This window comes from Solanum lycopersicum, chromosome 8 (assembly GCF_036512215.1).
Source record: "Solanum lycopersicum chromosome 8, SLM_r2.1".
In the NCBI taxonomy this organism is placed as follows: domain Eukaryota; kingdom Viridiplantae; phylum Streptophyta; class Magnoliopsida; order Solanales; family Solanaceae; genus Solanum; species Solanum lycopersicum.
In genome coordinates, this window is record NC_090807.1 from 1,668,195 (window position 1) to 1,690,951 (window position 22,757).

The 22,757-nt window shown below is 33.8% G+C and overlaps 3 protein-coding genes across 5 annotated transcripts; all 3 read left to right on the top strand.

Moving 5' to 3' along the window:
* The first annotated feature begins 113 nt into the window (after nucleotides 1-113).
* LOC101261730 (putative F-box protein At3g25750) lies at nucleotides 114-4,717 on the top strand. 2 transcript variants are annotated; one of them, XM_010326218.4, is made up of 4 exons: nucleotides 308-573; nucleotides 2,660-2,719; nucleotides 3,273-3,989; nucleotides 4,150-4,717. In XM_010326218.4, the coding sequence occupies exons 2-4, from the start codon at nucleotides 2,717-2,719 to the stop codon at nucleotides 4,354-4,356; spliced, it is 927 nt and encodes a 308-aa protein (XP_010324520.1). In that variant the 5' UTR covers nucleotides 308-573; nucleotides 2,660-2,716; the 3' UTR covers nucleotides 4,357-4,717. The 2 variants fall into 2 exon arrangements, with proteins under 2 accessions (XP_004244478.1, XP_010324520.1); XM_004244430.5 differs by having other exon boundaries at nucleotides 114-573; nucleotides 3,273-4,717.
* Nucleotides 4,718-5,522: 805 nt separating this feature from the next.
* Nucleotides 5,523-17,100, top strand: LOC104648600 (B3 domain-containing protein REM17-like). Its single transcript, XM_069287951.1, has 18 exons — nucleotides 5,523-5,588; nucleotides 6,255-6,552; nucleotides 7,231-7,370; nucleotides 7,472-7,704; nucleotides 7,796-7,997; nucleotides 8,098-8,326; nucleotides 8,533-8,702; nucleotides 8,818-9,091; nucleotides 9,148-9,212; nucleotides 12,452-12,848; nucleotides 13,060-13,190; nucleotides 13,352-13,625; nucleotides 15,351-15,493; nucleotides 15,654-15,882; nucleotides 16,103-16,177; nucleotides 16,299-16,423; nucleotides 16,686-16,914; nucleotides 17,069-17,100. Exons 1-18 carry the CDS (start codon nucleotides 5,523-5,525, stop codon nucleotides 17,098-17,100), a joined length of 3,312 nt encoding a protein of 1,103 aa, XP_069144052.1.
* A 1,727-nt stretch (nucleotides 17,101-18,827) lies between these two features.
* On the top strand, nucleotides 18,828-22,752 carry LOC101251495 (putative B3 domain-containing protein REM15). Of its 2 annotated transcripts, none has more exons than XM_026032520.2 (8): nucleotides 18,828-18,947; nucleotides 19,802-20,120; nucleotides 20,355-20,488; nucleotides 20,661-20,889; nucleotides 21,796-21,870; nucleotides 21,959-22,071; nucleotides 22,169-22,400; nucleotides 22,570-22,752. In XM_026032520.2, exons 1-8 carry the CDS (start codon nucleotides 18,882-18,884, stop codon nucleotides 22,605-22,607), a joined length of 1,206 nt encoding a protein of 401 aa, XP_025888305.2. In that variant the 5' UTR covers nucleotides 18,828-18,881; the 3' UTR covers nucleotides 22,608-22,752. The 2 variants fall into 2 exon arrangements, 1 of the variants encoding a protein (XP_025888305.2); XR_011210971.1 differs by having other exon boundaries at nucleotides 18,839-18,947; nucleotides 22,182-22,400.
* The last annotated feature ends 5 nt before the right edge of the window (nucleotides 22,753-22,757 follow it).

The window sequence follows — 22,757 nt, forward strand, 5'->3', positions numbered from 1 at the left end:
ATTGTTGTTGTGGTGTTGTTGATAAATATTGATACTTAATTTGTGGGTTATAGAATGTAGGAGTAGGGCGGAGAGAGATAGAGGTTTTGGAGAGCGAAGAAGATAAAAAAGAAAAGAAAATATAGAAACATTTTTAAAAAAAATACATGTGATATTTGACAACTGGCGTGAATATGATTGTGTAGTTTTAGAATTATTTATATTCCGCTTCTAAATAGCATAGGGTGATTAGACCCTCGTAAAATAAAAATGTATAATTGAAAATTCGATTATATATTGAAGGGTTATTTGATCATTTTCTCTTTTTAAATAAGAAAGAGAAAAATGTCTACTGTTCAAAAGGTTGAAAAATTAATTTCTTTTAACACATAATTTATTTTTGACTTCATTATTTTTACTCAATTTAAAAAGTAATGTATTTTTAATAGTTGCTTCATTTTTGTATTAAATTTTTCTTATTTTTCCTAAATTTTCTACTTTTTTGAGTGACTTTCAAAATCCATAAGCTGAAGAATTTTGCAAATCTGATCAGTGTTTGGCAGTGACTCCGCCAGCAATCGCTGCTTCTCTGAGGTATGAACAGAAAGACTCCTTTTTTGTTATCTAAGTTCTTGAGATCCTTTACTGTCCCCCCAACTGTTTGATAAAATGTCTGTGTGAAAGTTGTGGCTGAAAGAGTCCTTTTTAGTTATATATGTTGTTGAGATTCTTTACTGTATCCCAACTGTTTGATAAACTGTCTGTGTGAAAGTTGTGGCAGAAAGACTCCTTTTTTGTTATATATGTTGTTGAGATCCTTTACTGTTGTCAAACTGTTTGATAAACTGTCTGTGTGAAAGTTGTGGCAGAAAGACTCCTTTTTTGTCATTTATGTTGTTGAGATCCTTTACTGTTGTCAAGCTGTTTGATAAAATGACTGTGTGAAAGTTGTGGCAGAAAGACTCCTTTTTTGTTATATATGTTGTTGAGATCCTTTACTGTTGTCAAACTGTTTGATAAACTGTCTGTGTGAAAGTTGTGGCAGAAAGACTCCTTTTTTGTTATATATGTTGTTGAGATCTTTTACTGTTGTCAAACTGTTTGATAAAATGACTGTGTGAAAGTTGTGGCAGAAAGACTCCTTTTTTGTTATATCGTTGTTGAGATCCTTTACTGTTGTCAAACTGTTTGATAAAATGTTTGTGTGAAATCAGTGTTATAAGCCAATGACAACCACCCCCAAAAGCTAGCTCCAACAAAAACAACTGAGTTTTAGGCTTACAAACATGCCCCAGCAAGTGTTTCGCATCACGATGATAGCATAATCTTTTAGCTCTTTTCTCACTTAATTCAGTTGGGGTTAAAATTCTTCTTCATCCAATACAGTTGTATTGGCTTTAGATAGATGTGTGACAAGTGTGGTAGTGGTTTTGGAAGTGGTATAATATGATGAATTTGGGTTTGGGTTACTGAAAGTGGCTAGGATATTGGTGTAGGAACTTTTCATTGCCTTGGCTTGTTTAGCCTAGGTGAGTAGTATGCTTGTGGTAAAGAGAATAGAGTCGTTTGGTATGAGGGATAAGGGACAATAATCCTAGGATAAAATGCAGGACTATTTTATCCTGTGTTTAGTTAGTGGTATTAGTTACAACCGGAATTATTTATCCCCCCCCTCCTTTTATATCATAGTGATGGGATAAGTTATCTCATATATGGTGGAATAACTAATCTCAGGCTCAACTATAAAATAGAAAATGCATATATAATAATATTATAACTATTCTTAGTCAGCACAATTATATCAGTTGCAGGAGAAAGATTCCTTTTTTTTTATCCAAGTACTTGAGATCCTTTACTGTCGCCCAACTGTTCGATAAAATGTCTGTCTGAAAATTGCATCAGAAAGACTCCATTTCGTTATCCAAGTACTTGAGATCCTTTCCTGTCGCCCAACTGTTTCATAAAATGTATGTGTGAAAGTTGCTGCAGAAAGACTCTTTTTTGTTATTCAAGTACCTGAGAGCCTTATTGTCGCCCAACTGTTTGATAAAATGTCTGTGGAAGTTGGGGCAGAAAGACTCCTTTTTGTTATTAAGTTCTTGAGATCCTAACTGTCGCCCCAATATTGATTATGTATGTGCGGAAGTTAAGGCAAAAAGACTCCTTTTGTTTTTTTGTTATCCAAGTACTTGGGATCCTTACAGTCGCCCAACTGGGTGATAAATCTGTGTTGTTTCTGCAGAAAGACTCCTTTCTTTTTGCAGCCTGATCAGCATTTATCTCTCACAACTGATAATATTAGTACTATGAACTGAGCTTTGTTTCAGGGCAAGTGATAACAGTCTGTGCTTAAGCTTCTAATAGTAATAAAGGTGTTGTGTCTGTGTGTGTGACTTGATGTTATTTCAGAATTTAGAGTCAGTGAGGTTCAGAATGAGAATATATTTATTTAAACACACATACATATACAGACATTTCTGGTGCAAAGTCAAATATTGTTTCGTTTAGCCACACAATTCTTTGTATTGGTCATGAATTTTTCTGTATGTTTTTTTTGAAGAGAAGTTTGAGGTTGTTCCAACTTGTGATAGGGTTAGAAGTTAATAGCTATAATGGTCAATTTTGTCTCTTTAATATGTTGTATCTTGTAGGGTTTAAGTCTCTTATTTATTTATTTCAGAATTTCAAGATTTTCAGAGCAAAACGCTGCGAACTCTTTCGGTGGTTAAATACTGTAATGGTAAGGTTTCCACTTACTACTTTCAGGAATGTGAATAGGAAAAGGAATTTAAGGGTGTTTTTGGTATGAAGGATAGAAGTTATCTTGAGTTATGCAAAGCGGTTTCTCAAAAAATTGGGTCGAAGTCGGTTTTTCCTTTATCAGTATCCAAACTCCAATAACACATCACTCACTTCACTATTATCAACCTTAAATATTGTCAGAACACAATATTTATACTTTATCCTACAATTTATATGACTACGGGTTGTTCCAACTTTCTATGTCCTTCCAAACACTTGAAAATGATTTTAAAAAAATTCTTCAAATGTAAAATATCTTCGAGGATAATTTTCTTGAATATTATCCTTCATAACGGCCACGCCTATAGTTAGGAGAGTTAGTTTTGAAATTCCAATAAGGGAATTAAACCAGTCTGAAATATCAGAACGCATAGTTGATTGTCTTGCATATCCCTGATATTTCAATTAGATGTGTAGTATACTCACTCTTTAATCATGTCTTAAAAAGTTCTAGTTGTCCTTTCTGTAATTTTATTTCTTTTGTTTTCCAGTTAACATCAGATTGGTGTAAGTTGCCAGTGGAACTTTTGGGGTTAATTGCTAGTCGGCTGCATTTTGCTGAAGACTGGGTACGCTTTGGTGCAGTCTGTAAATCATGGAGAATTTGTGTAAAACAAAATGGCAATTCTTCATGCTCATTCCTTCCTTGGCTGATGCTTCCTCAGAGGAAAGATGAAATCTTGCGCAGATTTTATAGTCCTTTCAACTGTAAGAGTTATGATATATGTTTGCCAGATGTTCTAGATAAACGCTGTTGGGGTTCTTCTCATGGCTGGTTGGTCACTCTAGGTGCCAATTTTGAGATGCACTTACTGAATCCATTATCAGGGGGCCAAATCTCACTCCCGCCACTGCATAAATGCCCTAATTTGAATCTGATCTGTACAGGAAAGAGCTTTCGTGACTCGTTTGTTTACAAAGTTATCTTGTCTGCTAGTCCGTCTTCATCAGATTGTGTTCTTTTTGCCATCTATTCTGATAATTGGAAGATGGCATTTACAAAGCCAGGTGATGTTGCTTGGACTCCTTTGAGTTGCATCCATGGCCATGTTGATGATGCCATGTGTCACGATGGGAAGTTTTATGCCATCGACACTTTTGGTGAAATTCTGATATGGGACTTAACCGGCTCTTTGTTGGAGAGGATAGCCTTCCCAGCATCTCGCGATTTGGATAACTTGGTGTATGCTACTACATATCTTGTCGAGGTAAATGGTCAAATATATGCCATAATGAGGCTTTTGTTTGATACAAGAATCATCGATACTCCTTGTCTAAACACTTGGTGTTTCAAAATTTACAAGTTGGATATCTGCAACGAAAAGTGTGAAGAAGTGAAATCGTTGGGTGATTGGTCTATTTTTGTAGGAAACAATCATTCCTTCTCAATCCCCTCCTCTACATACCCAGAATGTGAGAGCAACTGCATATACTTCACAGATGACTTCTCCGGTGTCCATTACAGTGCAGTACATGGCTACGATATGGGTATTTACCGCGTTCAGAATCTCAGGGTACAGCCTCTTCTTCAGCAAGATGTATCCGACTCTGCATTCTCGCTGCCACTGTGGATAATACCATGTTTTTCATAAGGTATTTTTCAGTAGGGTGAGACGATAATCATGTACTCGATTTTCTGTTAAATCATGAGATATTTCACTAAGCTATATTGCTTTTAGCAATATGTAGTTTGCATTATGAGCAAATGTTTGTTATGTTTTGAATTTGGACCTGTTGCTTTTTTGTCAATGGAGAACTACAGGAATGACCATATTTTGGTATCTTGGTAAAACGTATCCGCACCGAATGTTTACACCAAGCCAAGTATGTTATTTATAGTTCATTTTACTTGGTTTGATGTAAACATCCGGTGCGGGTAAGTTTTTTCTTTGGTAGCCTGTTATGCAATTCAATTATTTTTTTTGGCCTCCAAAAACTTACCATTGTTATACCACATTCACAAATTCCGTATTTCTTTCAGAAAATATTTTTATCGTTTCAGAGCAATTAGAAAGAGATTCTTTGACTAGAAAAGCAAAACAAGTATTTTCGATGGATATAGCTTAAAATTTTAAAAATGATTCCGAATCGAAATTTGTAACTAAAAAATATGAGCATAAATTTCGTATTTCTTTCGGAGAATATTTTTATCGTTTCAGAGCAATTAGAAAGAGATTCTTTAACCAGAAAAGCAAAACAAGTATTTTCGATGGATATAGCTTGAAAATTTAAAAATGATTCCTAATCGAAATTTATAGTTAAAAATAAATTCCGTATTTCTTTCGGAGAATATTTTTATCGTTTCAGAGCAATTAGAAAGAGGTTCTTTAACCAGAAATGAAAAACAAGTATTTTCGATGGATATAGTTTGAAAATTTAAAAATGATTCCGAATCGAAATTTGTAGTTAAAAAATATGAGCATTAGAATATCATTATGGTTTTAAAATAACGAAATATGGTGCTATAAACTATAATGGTATAAATCAAAACCAAATTAATTAAGGTTAGATTTTGATATAACATTTGAAATTGAACCATACATATAGGATTTACGTTTTATATAGTTTATTTCGAAAATTTAAAATGTTATTAAGGAATAAAATAATAAAATACTTAATCAAATAAAGAAAAAAATTAACTTATTTAGTTCTCATTATCATTTAAGTCAAAAAAATACTTAATAAATCAATAAAACATATAAATTTACTTTCTATTAAGAAAAAAATCATCGAAGAGCGCTATGAAATTTGCTCCAAAGAAGCCTCACTTCTTTAAACCTATTTTGCCTAATTTCAAGCATGGAATTGTGAGTTTTTCTTATTATATTTTTTGTTATTATCGAAAATAGTATCTCTATCTCCGCGGAGAAATTATCGAAGAATTTTGTTTAAGTTTTTTTAATGGGAGTTGATGTTGTTACCTCATATAACTTGGGAATTTGGGAATAAAGGATTAATTTTTAATATATATATATATATATATATTTTGGAAAATCTATTCTTGGGTTGGTAGGGGTGTATGTAAAATTCGTTAAAAAGAGTAGATTTTGCTCAAACAGTATATCTGTATACTAAATTTAGATTTTGGTTATTAGTACTACTTGAACTCGTTGTTTTAAATTCAAAACTCGTAAAGTTGAAATCTTGACTCTGGTCTGAATTTTGAACCCTTAGAAATCCATGGTATATATGAATCTTACACGTTACGAATCCAAGTTAAGTGATTTGAGAATTTTTTTGAATCTATTAAGGATTATTGATGATTTTTCATTTGCAATAATCTTTATATTTAGTGGATTGGAGTGTTTTAAGCTAAGTTGCTCGAACTCTCCAAAAAATGTTGTTGCAGCCATGTCGGATCCTCCTAATATGCGCTTACTTTTGAAGAATCCGACACGTACCTGATGACACTTTTTGAAAAGTCCGAGCATCATAGGTTTTTAAGTACTTATAGAACGATATGTATCTTGCAGAAAATCCCTGTAGCTTTTTGCAAGCATTTGAAAGGATGTAATCAAGAACATGCAATATTGAGAAAGTCTGATAAGAAGTGGCAGGTAAAAGTGAACGGACGATTATTAGATGAGGGTTGGGCCATATTCGCGAAAGAAAATGATTTACAGTTGGGAGATTGCTTGATATTCAGACATGAAGGAGATTTCGAGTTTGAAGTTTCCATCTTCGGTTCAAATCACTTTGAGAGAGTATACGAACAGACTCCGAAAGGAGGAGAGGAAATCAATCATACCTGCAACAAAATTATATCACAAGGTTTGGTATTTGTTCTCTGTTTCAGCTCTCTTGTGTTTTATTTCAATTATACATCGAAATTTTTTGAACTACTTCAAATCGTTCATAAGTCCATTTCATTGATCGCGTCTTCCCTTTCATGTCTGTGATCTGAACATTCATTTGCCTCTCTATATATATGAATCATATTCGCCTTGTTGACTTTGAGTAAGTATTTCCGATCATAATGGTCCTACGTGGGTGAAATCGTATTTCCTCTTGAATGAGCTTGACAATTCCACTTTGAATTTTGTATATAGTATGAGAGCGCTGTATAGTTATGTAGTTAGACGTAAGGTATCTATATATATCTCATTTTGTATATAGTATGAGAGCGCTGTATAGTAACTCTGTTCATCAAGACTTGGGTAAATGGGACAAAATCATGACTAGTTTCTTTCTTTTTCTTTTTTGCGTTCAACCGGGATTTGAACCTAAGCTCATCCTGCTTCATTGGCCACAAAGCTACACCCTTTGGTACATAGGCTCGGATAATAGGCTAGACGTTAATACAGTCTTTACAAGGTTTCCTGTCGAAAAGCAGTTTTACTATGCTGTACATAGCAGGAAAGATTGCCATCGACAAATGTTTGATCATGTTAAACTATTCATAACTCTTCTCTGTCATATCGTTTATATGTATTTTTTTGTTATTACTAGCAAAAACAACTGAAAAGACAAAGCTCAACGTCAAGTCGAATGAGATTATCCCCGAAGTAGAAGCTGCAGAGAACATGCCTCTCGATCGCCCTCCTTTCATTTTTACTGTCACACCTTATTGCCTTACAAGGGGCCATGTAGTAAGTTTCGAAACTAAATTCTACCAAGTAAAAGGGGAAAAAACGAAATCGTTATGTTATGAACTACTGTTTTTGTGCTATTGGTTTGAAAACTGTTTCAGCAACTTCCAGTCCAATTTGCACGGGATAACAGTCTCATGAATAGGAGATGTACTATAACGATAAGGGATGAGCAAAGGTCTTTGACATTTGCACTATATTCGTCTGGTGCACGCACCTACATTAAAGGCCAATGGCGTGAATTCTGCATTGCAAATTGCTTGAAGAAAGGAGATCAGATAATGCTCGCGATAGTTGATAATGGAATGAATCCTGTATTGAGATTCTACGGCAAGTTTCTCATCTGAGCCTCTTCTCTTAAATTTCATCTGTGTTCTACTTAAACTTAACGTTTGGTTTTAGATTCATCTTTAGTTATACTTCAGTTCTGACGTTATTATTTTCAACTTAAAACTAGATTTGAGAACAAACGCATCACTTCAACTCGAAGTGAAGAAGCCTAATTTGGATGCTGAAGAAGTTTCATCCCGAAAGGAAGTAGCAACTGTACCTGCTTCAACATCTGCCAATGCCAACGCTCAATTTGTTTCAATTATCCATCCTTATGCCATCATCAGAGCTCTTTTCGTAAGTAATTTGAGTTAAGCCCTTAATATTCGATATACTTCCTTTTGTGTGATTGTGGCAACATGGAATTGATCTACATTATTTGAATGAACTCGAGCAGTATCTTCCGTTGTCTTTTGCAAGACCAAATGGCTTGATGAGACGTTGTAAGATGATTCTCAAGGATGAGAAACAACGATCATGGTCAGTGCAACTAGAAGAAGTTGGACCTCGTTTTGCAATTACCAAGGGATGGCGACAGTTCAGAGAAGCAAATGATGTCCAAGTAGGAGATACTTATAAGTTTGAACTCATTCACAATGGCACAACACCTGTAGCGTATTTTCATCGTGAGTATATGCTTACTTTCTTTACATTACGTTCCTCCAACTTATACACGTTTTATTTCTGACTGATAGTCTAATAGAGATGGAAATTGGTACGTATATGAACTTCTAGACTTAAAAAGCTGTTTTACTATACAAAAAACTGCTTTTGGTTTAGAATTCGTCTTTCATTTCAGTTCTGACTAAAAACATTTCAATTTAAAAACTAGGTACGAGAGCAAATGCATCAGTTCAGCCAGAAGAAAAGAAGCCTAATTTGGACGCTAGAAGAGTTTCAGCCCGAAGTAATGAAGCAGATGTACCTGCTTCAACATGTGATAACGCGAACACTCAATTTGTTTCTACTATCAATCCCCATTGCATCAACAGTCCTTTCATCGTAAGTAATTTGTATTTAACTTTAGTTAAGCCCTTATAAGCTATAAGATCTTCTGCAGTAGTTACTCTCCTCTTCTTCACTTTTTGTTATAACGCGCCATTGATTGGGAGAGCAGTATCTTCCATCGGCTTTTGCAAAGTCAAATAGCTTGGTGAATAGACGTTGTAAGATGATTCTGCGAGATGAGAAACAGAGATCATGGTCAGTAGTGCTAGCACCAATGGGACATCACACTGCAATTACCAAGGGATGGCGACAGTTCAGAGAAGCAAATGGTTTCCAAGTCGGAGATACTTATAAGTTTGAACTCATCGACAATGGCACGATACCTATAGCATATTTCCATTGCGAGTATATATACTTCCCATCTTTTCATTATGTTCCTCCATGTTATGCAACTCTATTTCAATGATTATTTAGTGTGTGTTTTTACAAAATTTTGCAGGTAAATATTCTAGGAATGATGACGAAGCATCAAAGAAGCCATTGACAAATATAAATAAGCAGTTAGTGATATACAAGGAAAACTAGATGGACTCATAATCAACTTTTTATAGTCGATATATACAGATTATATACAAATTGTGCTATGAATCGTATCTCCATATATCAACTCGACCGAATCTAACGGTTAAATCATTCAACCATTAAATTTGATAAAAAAAAGTGTTGGATTTAGCAAGTGTGAATGCGAAAATAAAAGAGAGAATATGAAAAGTGAGGGAACTACTTTGGAAGGAAAATGAAAAGTCATTTGCAAAGTGCAAATGAAAAGTCATTTCGCCCATATCGGCAAAAGAAAGGGAAATTGTTGTCCTTATAGAAGGAAACACTTCCATTACTTCTTAAAGAGCTAAGAAGAAGATGCCCCTCACGCCGCCGTCGCGCCGAAAGGTCGTTATTTTCCTAACAGACACAACTTTCTGGATCAAATGGGTCTGAACAGATTTCACTGAACAGACATGTTTCTTGCTGAAAATGACTATAAAACAAGTCAATTTTCGATTTTTAAAATATTGAAATTTTTTTCTTTCTCTGCATTTTATTTTCTCTCAAATAAAAAATCAAAGTGTCGATCGACTGAGTCTGTGTGACTTGTTGTTGTTCTTAAGTTCGTTGAAGTTAAAGAAGTTTGAGGTACCGCTGTTTCTTTAACAGGTTTAATCCGTTTTATCTTGGGAGAAATTAATCCATAACCTTAGGTACAGTGAGGGGATTAAATTTCTTAAGGACACACGGTAGTTTCTGTGGGCTCGGATTAATTCTTGTATTTTATATTTTTTCTGCTTCATCTTATTTCTGTTTCTGTTTATTAACCTTATAAATACAGGTTATTGTAAGAATAACACAAAGTTGTATAAAATGATCGCTTTAGAAAATAGGGAGAAAACACATAATAACTTCAGAAAGCTTTGGTTTTTGTTTGATGATTTTATAAATAAATGTTGTCTTTATACTATTTATTTAAGGGCTAACATGTAAATAATAATTGTCAAACAAGTCTCTATATATTTACAAATAAATCGTTTTTATATAATATTTTATAATCCTAAAACTAAATCTATAATATTTTAAGATTTACCATGATATATCTTCACATTTCACTATAATATTTCAGTAAGACAATGAACAACTTTTGTATCGTATTGACATCTTTTTGGCGAGCTACTTCATTTCAAACCTTTCTCTAATAATAAGGTAAGCTTGAAAGCGGTCATCCTTTAAATTTAAAGGAGCGGGCACAGTGAACGGGGAATTTTTCTACAAGTGAGCACCAAGTCAAATGTATTCAAAAAGGGCTATACCTATGCCTAGACAAAAAGGACTTTAAGGCAGCCTCGTAGGAGACATTGGATGTAACCAGCCAAACCAAACGACTTTCTCAAACTAATGCTGCGGATCAACATCGGAGGTGGCTGTGACGCTTCCTATTCGCATGAAGTCAAAGAGTGTGCCACGTAAGATAAAAGATATACATAATTATTAAAAAAAATAAATTTAAGGAGGTAATAGGACCTCAGTTTAATTAAGACGTGTATTAGCCAAAATTTTCAATAAGGAGGTTCAAAATTTGTAAAAATAGATAATCGAAGGAAATTCGACATCTACTATATATATGTATAAATAATATGATTTTCTGTCCATACAAGATAAACCCGCCCCTGTGATCAGGTGTGGCTCAATAATTCAATGAAAAAAATATTTTTGATACGAAATATAGTTTAAGAATAATTTTGACCTTCGATTTATTAATCTAGTCAGTAGTACAAGTTACAAGTAGAATGAATCATTTTTGAAAACAGAGACGATATTTTTCCTTCGTTTTTAGCAGTATTTGCTTACAGAGACAGTTCTGATATGAAAAAGCTGAAGTTTTTCGTTCCATTTTGTCAAAACTTTCAAAAAAAATCGGTTTATATATAAATATGGGAAAACCAAAAGAGAAATCATCTTTTCTCTGCTCTAAAATTACATCAATTTTTTGGATTCCATGAAAATTCCTTCAAAAAAATCTCATTTTTTTAAACCTATTTTGACAGGGTTCATGGATGGACTTGTAAGTAATACTTTCTTCTTTCTTGTTTTTTTTTTTTGCTCGAAATGCTTTGTGATATAAAATCTTAATTTAGTTAAAGTGTGTCTCTGAAATATTTCTGTCACCGTCTAGATTTACTTGTGCATTTTCCGTTGTTTGGATAGTAGTATTATTTTGTTTTAGTTAAGTTTTTTTTCAAAAATCAATTTGGGTTACATAGTGATGGGTTGGGCTAAACGGGTCAATAATCAACCCAAACCTAAATGGGTTGGGTCGGGTTGGGCGGGTTGGTTTTGGTTTTGCCACTCCTAGTCTGTGTACACTATCATTTTCGGAAGCCATTTGTTGGATTACAATGAATATGTTGTTGTACGATGATGTTAAATGAGCTTAAACGAGTAAGTGGGAATTCATATAGTTGATCTGAACTTGTTTGGGTCGGAGACATAGTCATAACTTATAAATGTAGTGTCTTTTAACTTTCATTTTTTTTTAAACCTGTTTTCATCTTTTTTTATTCTTGAGCTGTGAGGTCTGTGTACACTCTATCATCCTCGAAAACCACTTGTGGGATTATAATAAATATGCTGTTGTACGATGATATGAAATGAGCTAAAATGAATTAATGAGAATCCGTATAGTTGATCTCAACTTATTTGGGACGGATACATAGTTATAAGTGTAGTGTCTTTTAACTTCCATTTTGTTTTTCTGACCTGTTTTGACCCCTTTTTTTTCCTTGAGTTGTGAGGTCTTCGTACACTCTATCATCCCCGGAATCCACTTGTGGAGTTATAATGAATATGTTGTTGTACGATGATATGAAATGGGCTAAAATGAATAAGTGAGAATTCATATAGTCGATCTTAACATGTTTGGGACGGATACATAGTTATAAGTGTAGTGTCCTTTAACTTCCATTTTGGTTTTCCGACCTGTTTTGACCTTTTTCTTCCTTGAGTTGTGAGGTCTTCTTACACTCTATTATCCCCGGAATCCACTTGTGGGATTACAATGAATATGTTGTTGTACAATGATATGAAACAAGCTAAAATGAATAAGTGACAGTTCATATAGTCGATTTCAACTGGTTTGGGAAGGAGACAGTTATAAGTGTAGTGTCTTCTACACTTCCATTTAAAATTTCTGGCTTATAAAAAAGGAGGATATCATATTGGGGCTTATTCTGATTATACATATTGTTGCATTGCAGAATATTCCTATAGGTTTCATGAAGTATTTAAGGGGACAGGATTATATTAAACATGCATTACTGAAAAGTGCTGGTAAAAAGTGGCTGGTGAAAGTGAATGGCCGGCGATTCAAAGAAGGCTGGAGAAAGTTTGTCGAGGATCATGATTTACAGTTGGGATATTTGTTGATTTTCAGACATGAAGGAGATATGGAGTTTGATGTTTCCATATTTGATTCAACTCATTGTGGCAGAGAATATGTAGAGTATTTGCAAGTAGAACAAGAACAAAAACAACGACAACAAGAAGAAGAAGAAGAAGAAGAAAAAGAAGACGATGATGATGACGAAGAAGAAGAGGAAGTAGAAGAAGTAGTTCATACTACTGAAGAGACTTCCATGGATTTTGAATTCAAAGGTGAAGTTATTTAAGGCCTATTCCTGCTCTATTCCGCGTGCTTAACTTCTGTTTTAAGACAAAAAAAATTAGTGTAGAGATAATTTAATATCATGATAAATGCAAGCAACTAGGCTTCAATCTCAAATAAGTTAAGTTGGCTATATTGATCCTCATCATCCTTGTACCATTTAATCCCTTTTAAGAAATTTGATTACTGATGATGTAACAGAAAAATCGAGCTCCAGCATTGAGTCGTCAGATGAGGCTTCTTCCCATTCTGAAGCTTCTACCGACAAGTCTTTTGGCCATTCTCGTTTTATATGCAATATTACCGCATGTTGCTTTTCATATGGTTACTTGGTAAGTCTCAAAACTCATGAATTTCACGTGAACTCTTCAAGAATCTTCAGGCTGAAGGAAGCATGTCCACCATTTTTGTTAACTTTTTGTCTCTGTTAAGTGAGACTATGAAGATTATGAACTGTTTAATGATGTGTGCAAATTGTTATACACCATGTCAGCGCATTCCTAAGCATGCTGCATTTGCAAACGGTCATGTCACGAATAAGAAGTATGATTTGCTTATAAGAGATGAAAAGCAAAGGTCGTGGAATGTAAAGCTACATTCTTGTCAAACTCAAACCTATATTGGAGGTGGATGGCGTAAATTTAGTGCTGATTGTTGCTTAAAGGAGGGAGATCGTATTATCTTCGAGATTGTTACTGGTGGAGAGACACCTATATGGAAATTTCAAGTTGTTACTGATGCAAAAACTCCAATGAGGAAGTTTCAGGGTAAGTTTTCTCATCTTACCAGCCTCTTATTTCGTTGATGATCTTTTTTATTGTCATAGGCACTAGTATGTTTATTTAAGTGAGATGAAATACAAATCAAGATAGTATTTTACGCCACCATTTCCTGTTTCTATTAAGTGAAAAATGTATAGGCATGTAGACTGTATTACACACTTTAGACAACCAATCAAATAAGAAAAAAGAACCTATCCAAGATGTAGTATTTTTAGATACCACACAAAAAAGTAGTCATTTTATCCTTTTACTGCTCAGAATATCGTTGAACTCCAACCCTGGATCCTCTCCCATACGACATTTTCTTTGAACACCCAACATATACAGTTCCTAACTGAGTAGTCTTATCTTGTGTGTGTGCGCTTCATCTACATTTACTTGTCCTTTTGTCTCCGCTCCTCCAAAAATTTCAAGTCTATGCGTGTAACCAGTGCCACGAACTGTTCTGCTTTTGCCTCTTTTAGGTCTGCGGTTCTGCTACTGGTTGCCCTGGCTCCTCTGCTTATCTGGCATAGCGTTGTGCTTTGGATCTTACTTTCGCGGTTCTGCTTCTTTTCCTTCTGCTACCATGCCTTCATTTCATTGTTCTTTTTAGTGCCCTTGGTTTTAATGAGTCTATGATGGAAGAATGTTGCCTAAAAAGAAATACAACAACAACTACCCTGTATAGTCCCACAAGTAGGGTCAGGGGGTGTACACAGACTCAACAACATACCCAGTATAGTCCCACAAGTAGGGTCGGGGGGTGGGGTGGGGGATGTATGCGGACTTTGGGCAGCTTTTTAGAAAGCATCTTGCTAAACTTTTAGAAGACTTTTTATCACTTCATTGAGTAATATCAGAAATTTAATTTACTGACAATGGAAGAGAATAACTTAGCCCCGGTATCGAGTTGTCACACAAGGCTAATTCTTCCCATGCAGAAGCTGCTACAGTGCTACTCACAAGCCTTTTTGTCATTGGACCATATTGCCTTACTTATATATGTTTCGTGGCAAGTCTCAAAACTCATTAATTTCACGCGAGCGCTCCAAATATCTTCAGGAGCTGATTAGATACTTCTCCTTGTTGTGAGAAGAGAGCTTTACCTTCATTAAGATTATTTTGTAAGTCTCTGAAGAAAAATACAACATGTTTCATGAAATGAGTCATTATATGGCTTTAATAGAATATGTTCGAAGATCTAGAAAAGAAGGGCATCCTTTGTCTTCATTTTCCTCAGAGAACCAAGTTGGAGTTCCATTTTCTTGTTGATAGATGAATCCATATTCAAATCCAAGCACACTGCTCTGCCCATTGCTGTGCTCGTATTAACCTAACCTTCGAGTGGCGTAAATAACCAAATAAGTCCCGACAAGACATCATAACACAACTATCCAGAAACACTAATATAAACCTAGTAAGCCAAAGGCAATGTTGCAGACATCCTAACAAAGCCACTTACTTCATCATGTTTCCAAATTTTACCTGTCAGACTGAATGTGCCAGCCTCTCATTCAGTTTGCAAGAGGAGTAAATGTATATACAGCGACACATGATATGTGAATGAGAATACAAAACTGATACGTGAAATTAGTAGATTAATCAGCTTCTTAGACTTCATGTAGGAAACTTATCTTCAGAAAGGTTCTATCTTGTTGAGCTATTGATATGTTCTTTTGGTCATAAAGTGCTTTCTTCAAATACTGACACGACTTTTTGTGTAATTAGAAAATGCTACCGAAAGCCCAAAGCCTTGCGTCATGTCATCAAACAAGGATTTACCTGATGTAGAAGCTGCTAAGGACATGCCTTGGTCTCGCCCTCATTTCATTTGTACCATCACACACAGTTGCATTTCAAAGTATTTGCTGGTAAGTTGAAATTTGATTCTACTTCTGTTGTTACTATTAAAAAAAGAAGAAGATGAACTCATTTCTTTATGAGAACTATGTATTTGTTTCTTTAATAATTTGGAAGTGTTGAAGCATATGTATGAGCTATTTACATGCAACTGGTCATGAACTGTTTCAGCATGTTCCAACACTATTTGCACGGGAAAATGGCCTTGACAGGAAATGTAGGGTAAAGATAAGAGATGAGCAGCAAAGGTCATGGATGTTTAAGCTGTATGTTACTGCGCACAACATTTTCATTGGGGGCATATGGCATGAATTTTGCTCTGCTAATTTCTTAAAGGAAGGAGATCGCGTAATGTTTGAGATGTTTTCCAAGGGAGAGGGACTCGTATTGAAATTTCATGGCAAGTTTCTCATCTAAGCCCCTTTCTCTTATATTTCATCCACTTTTTCCCTTGATTTATCTACTTCTTTCTTATAAATCATAGTTACAATGAACTGACATGTTTCTTTCTTCCTACCCTTGCATCCTTATAGTTTTTCTACTTCAGTTTAATGTTCTATTTTTGGATTCAAATTCATTTTTGATTTCAGTTAATAATGTTTTTTCAATTTGAAAACTAGATTTGAGAGCAAATGCATCACTTCAGCGCGAACAAAAGAAGCCTAATTTGGATGTTAAAAGAGTTTATACTCAAGGTTTGGATTACAAGAGCATACCCTTGATTATGTGACTTCTTTTGGTAGTTTCTGCAGTGACTTTAGTTGTATCAAAAAACTCGTATTTCTTTTTCATGCATCTTTTTTGAATGAAGAACAGGTCTCAGGATTGAGCCCTCGGATGTGCCTGCTCCAAAAGCACAACTACCTACTCCAACATCTGCTAACACGAACCCTCATTTTATTGCTACTATCAAGTCTAATACCATCAGCAGATCCGTTTTGGTGAGCAATCCAAATTGACTTTTATTAAGCCTTTAGTGGTCGTTTGGTAGCTAGTAAAGAGACAACTTATTCATGTATTCATGTCTGCATAAGTTACACAACAATTTCTGTAAGTTATTACAGAAATTGTGCATTAGCTTATGCGGGGTGTAGAAAATGACTTAGCTAATACATGCATGATTCAAACCAACTACCAAACGACTCCTTAATAGTTAAGGTCTTGGGTAGTAACTTCTCTTTTTTTGTATTGATACACATACAGTATCTTCCAATGGCTTTTATAAAATCAACTGGCTTGATGAATCGACGTAAGATAATTCTCACAGATGAGAAACAGAGATCATGGCCAGTTCAGCTAACTCAAAGGGTGGATCGCTTTGTAATTACCAAGGGATTTCAAAAGTTCATGAAAGCAAATGGTGTCCAAGTTGGAGATACTTACAAGTTTGAACTCATCGACGACAGAACAATACATGTAGTGTATTTCCCTTGTGAGTTACTTCTTTACCTCCCTTTGTTTTCGTGATAAACGACTTTTCCTGTGGTTGTGAAATGAAAATGTGTTTCTTCTGATATTGAACGAATCTCGAAAGGTTTTACATAGCAATGGGAGTCTTAGGTTATGCTAAAAATATATTTTTGCAGGTAAATATGCTGTAAAGGATGAAAAAGCATGAGAGAAACCACAAGGAATACTGAAGAATATGATGTTTTTTGTTTGTTTTTTTTTGGATTTATTACATGTTGGCTAATCTAAAGAAAATGTACTTTGATTGTTGTTCTTCAAAAGCCAAACATGTTTTTGTTAGCATTATTCCATGTAAGAGTGTATATGGATGGTTTTTGTTTTTTTTTGGTTGTTGTTAGAGATTTGACATTACAACTTCTCATTCTTTATACGCTCTTCGTTTCAATTTGTGTGTCATATTTTTTTTCCTTCATAGTATATCACTAATTCTAATTTTCTACACGACATAATTAAAACTATAAGGTTGAAGAATATTGGTATATTCTACGTATCATTAGTCTTAGATTACAATATTTAAAAGTTTTTTTTTTATTTTCTTTAACTCTATGTTAAGTTAAATCAGACAAATAAATTAAAAAGAAAGGAGTAATAGTTTATGTTTTCGTCCTGCAAATCAAACGTTTTAGCAGCTTGATACCTCTTTAGTTGTTACAACTCCGAATATCACATGATAGTTAGGTTAATTTAAAGTTTAAAATTTTGTTTGGACATATAATTTGAATTTCTTAATTAAATTGTGTTTTTTATAAGCATAAAACTCTTCATATTTTGTGAAGAACTATCAAAAGTTTCCTTATTCTCATACTATGTTACCAAATGAGCACATTATGATTCATAAATAAAATATTTAAATATTCTAACATATCTATCAATAAATTTACAAAGTTTCATTAGTGTAATGAATTAATAATTGTAGTAACTAGCTAATGTTCGATAAAATCCTTTCATATATACTTACTAAAGACGAGAATGAATCTTCTTTTTTATTGTTAATAAAGTTTTAAAAATTATGAATTTTTATGAAATATAAATTTATAGGTTAAAGTTTTACATTTTAAAAAGTTTGAAATCAATTTTTTTTAAAAAAATATACTTTAAATTTGATAGTTAGTCGCACAGTTCCATAGTAAGTGAATTTGTAAGATAATGTACGTCTATTAAAGAAAAAAAAATTATTACATAAATTGAACATCAATTTTCAATGATATCCTTTTTAGTTATTGACAAACTAGTCTTGTAAATAAAAATAATTAAAGTTAAATTATAAATATAATTAATTAATCTCTTAAACTAATCTCCAAGAGAATATAAAGAAAAAATGATCTGAAATATATCTGAACTTTGATCGAAATTGCTGTAACAATATCAAACTCTGGAAAGACACTATTTTAAAGATATATATGTGTCCACCTAAACATAAAAATATCGAATAATTATGAATAGTAATTTATCCATGTAGGCACATATAAATATTTAAATATTTGGTATAATAGAAATATTTTGCTAACCCTTTTCTCAAATATAAATATGAAAAACTTATATAAATATACTATAAATAAAAAATATTTAATATTTATAATAACTTTTCTTTTCTCACTTGATCACTTTTAATACACTTATACTACACTTTTAATTCATATTACAGATGATAAATTATTATTCACATATAATACAAATTTTATTGATGAATAATTCATTTTAAAAGCCTAAAAATAGTTATAATATATATTTATTGCATACTTAATTCATTTTTAATACATATTACAGATTCAACATAATATTGTTATAAATGGTAATAAATAAAAAGTATCGCTAAAATTTGTAATTATTTTTGTTAACTTTTCCTATAAATATAGGGCGAAAATAAAACCCAAAGGGCAATATTATGAACCTGTAGAAAGTACCTGATTTAAAGCGCAGGGTTTTTCCATGAAAATCCCTCCAAAAAAACCTCATTTTTTAAAACCTATTTTGCCAGGTTGTAAGCAACAAATTGTAAGTAATAATTTTGATTTTTTTTTGGTCTGTTGCATGCTGTGAATCTTCGTTTATTGATTATTTGGGTGAAAAATACTTGTATAGTTAGATAAATATAGTGCAGATTGGTATACTGATACATGGAAAATTGATACTCAAAAGTCTTGCTATGTGTTGTAATTTATTTGAAGTTTTGCTATTTCATGTAAAATACGATTCCTCATAGTGGATCTATAAGTTGAGTTTGTTCGATATCGTAGTATAAGACAGTTCTGGCAGAGTGGGTAAGACGTTGTATACTCAAACTCATAGTGTATGCGTTTGCTATATCGAGTAATTTTCCCTAAAAAAGGACCTTTTTTTGTTTGATATGTTGATCATAGTCATTATAGAGAAAAGATTGTTGGTAAGTGTTGTGAGGGTTGAGTTAAGTTTATCGCGTTATGACTAAAACATTTCAGGCCAAGTTATGTTTGGGTGGGTTAATGATTGGACAATGTAGCGGCTCGCTAAAATTCGGTTAAACTGGTCTATTTGACACCTCTAAGAAAATAGTATTAGCATTGTAGAATGATCCATGGTTTAAACATGGTAGGGTCAACCTTCACTTTTGAAATCATGGATTACGAATTTAATATTTGTCGACATTTTGGAGCTACGTGGTTTTTTGGAAACAACCTCTTTAACTTCATAAGGTAGTGGTGAGGTCTACGTACAATTTACTTTCCCGAGACCTCAGTTGTGGGATTTTACTGGGTGTGTTGTTGTTGTTGACATTTTAGGAATGTTCACATGCGTATTTTGTATTGTGTGTTGAAATTGATAATGACGGGACAAGGCCATTTTAATCATACGAAATTGTTGTATTGAAGACAATTCCTATAGGTTTCTTCAAGTATTTGAAGGGACAAGAAAATGAATATGCATTGCTAAGACGGGCAAGTAAGAAGTGGTCCGTGAAGGTGAATGGACGGCGACTGGAAGATGGTTGGGAAGAGTTTGTAAAGGACCATGATTTACAATTAGGAAATGTTTTGATATTCAGACATGAAGGAGACATGGAATTTGAGGTCGCCGTCTTTGATTCAAGTTGTTGTGAGAGAGAATACGAACAAGGAGTTCATGTTCACGGAGGAGAAGAAGAAGAAGCCTGTATTGTTGAAGAGTCTTCCAAGAAATTGAAATCCAAAGGTGAACTTCTTTTGTTCTGTTATTTGTTTCCTATATTGAAATTAATTTTCTTATTTTAATACAAAGTATATAAGAAGAGTAACGATGCATTGCCGGTATGAATATGAGGAACAATTTTGATGATGCTTACTTCATTTAGAAATATTATTGGCCGAGCAGTCAAATGTGTAACTTCCTTTTTTTATATATATTCTTTTCTGACATGACTCTGTGTGTAATTAACAAATGCAACAGAAAAACCAAAGCGCAAAGTCAAGAAATCAGGCAAGGGTTTCTCCAATGTAAAAGCTGCTTATAAGGACAAGCATCTCAGTCGCTCTCATTTCATTTGTACAATTCGACCTTATTGCCTTTCAAAGTATTGTCTGGTAATTTCACAAGTACATTATACTTTTACTACTATGCTGGAAAAAAAACAAAGAAAGATGAATTTGTTTCCTACATAAGCCTATGAGAACAATTATCTGTTTGACAACTTGGAAGATTAAAACAAACATCCATATTGATTGTTTATTTGCGACTGCTTACAAACTGTTTCAGTGTATTCCAAAACAATTTGCACAAGAAAATAGTCTCCGCAACAGGAAATGTGAGATAATTGTGAGGGATGAGCAACGATCATGGACGTTTGGTGTGCATACAAATGGCAAAAACACCTTCATTGGAAGTGGATGGCATGAATTCAGCCGTACGAAATGCTTAAAGGAAGGAGATATCTTAATGTTTGAGATAGTTTCCAATGGAGAAACACCTATATTCAGATTTCATGGCAAGTTTTTCATCTAAGACCTTATCTTAAAACTATCTCATCCTGTTTTCTGCTGTTTACTTATTTAAATTAATTACGATGAGATGAAATTATAGTACAAGGATTCTATCTAGTCTATGGTTTGAATTATAATTGCTAGACACACATTAGAAAGACCAAGAGAAAGAAGAAGAGGGTCGCATATGACCAACTAAGGATTAGATTACTGAGGCCAAATTCTCAGGAGATTAGGGAGAAGTTGGTTGCTATGAGGGCTTCCTGGAGTTGTCGGGACGCAGATAGTATGTGGGGTAGAGCTGTTGACTCGGTTTTAGGGGCATCGAGGGGTCTTTTTGTGTGTGCTTCATCTACTCTTACTTTGTCATTGTCACTGATCCTCTGAATTTTTTGGTCAACACATGTTCTGTTAACTGACCTTGATTGATATGCCATCTTCTAATCGATTCCATCTTGTTGCCCTGATCGTACATATTCGGTATAGTATTCTGTTGTGGATCTTATTACTTTATCTTACATATTTCTCAAATTCTTATGAGATCCTACAAATGTTCAGTTCCCCTGGTTCAACAGAGGACAAAAGTCTTACTGTCTAGAGACTTCTCTTTTTTGAAGAGTGTGAAGGAAGTATATAATATCGCACTGCTTTTTTTCCTTTAGAAAATTACTGTTACGGTGAGAAGCTTTTGAGTGTGTGGTAGAAACCCCTTTGAGCTAACCTCGGTACTCTTCAAAAGTATGTTGCTATTAATCACTTCATCGAGTAATATCAGAAAAGTTTGTATCTGTATGACTGTATGTGCCCAACAGATAACAGTTCCTTTCTGTTTCGACTTTATCATCTTTTTTTTTTGGTTTTAAATTCATCTTTAGTTTCAGTACTGATGTTGTTTGAATTAACAAAACTAGATTTGAGAGAAAGCCCGTTTCTTCAGGATGAAGTAAAGAAGAAAGATTCGGATGCTGAAAGAATGTCAGATGAAGGTTTGGAAAGAACTTTTGTAGTTTATGTCAAATATCCCCCCGTCTTTTTGTTACATTTATGATTGTAATGTTTCTTCTGCAATAACAGATGCTACGCTTGAGACCTCGGACGTGACTACTCCTAAATCACAAGAAGCTGCTGATGCCAACCCTCATTTTATATCTACTATTAAACCTTACACCCTCAGATTTCCTGTTCTGGTAAGAGTGATTTTAACAAATTCAGCAACAACTACCTTAGCTACTTTTCTTCTTTCTTTTAATGATAATTCGGTATTAAATCTATATATTTGAGTAGTATCTTCCAATAGCTTTTGCAAAATCAAACGGCTTGCTGGATAAACGCGAGTTGATTATCATGGATGAAAAACGGAGATCATGGTCAATGTGCCTTGGGCAAATCGACAAGTATCACTTTGGAATTAAAAAGGGATGGCGAAAGTTCATAGAAGCCAACGGTGTTCAAGTTGGAGATACTTACAAGTTTGAACTCATCAACAATGGCACAATACCTTTAGTTCATTTCCATTGTAAGTTTTTTTTTTCTTTTTCTGAATCTTCTTTTAGTTTCATGACTTTGATGTTTCATAATGTATAACAATTGATATATGTTTTTTTCTTTTTTCATGATTATACAATTTAGTCTCCAAAGTTTTTAGATTATATAATTAGGCTATGTTTTGTTTGTAACATTTGTAGGTAAATATGATGATGTTGGTGATGGGAAAGGAAACTAGGCACTAAAGCAAGTGGATATAATGTTTTTGGATCTATTGCATTTTGCTATATCTCAACAACAACCAAAAAAAAACCTTTGATGATAAGTTGTATAATATGTTCTATATGTTTTACTTCTATTTTGATGTGTCCTTTCATGCATAATTACT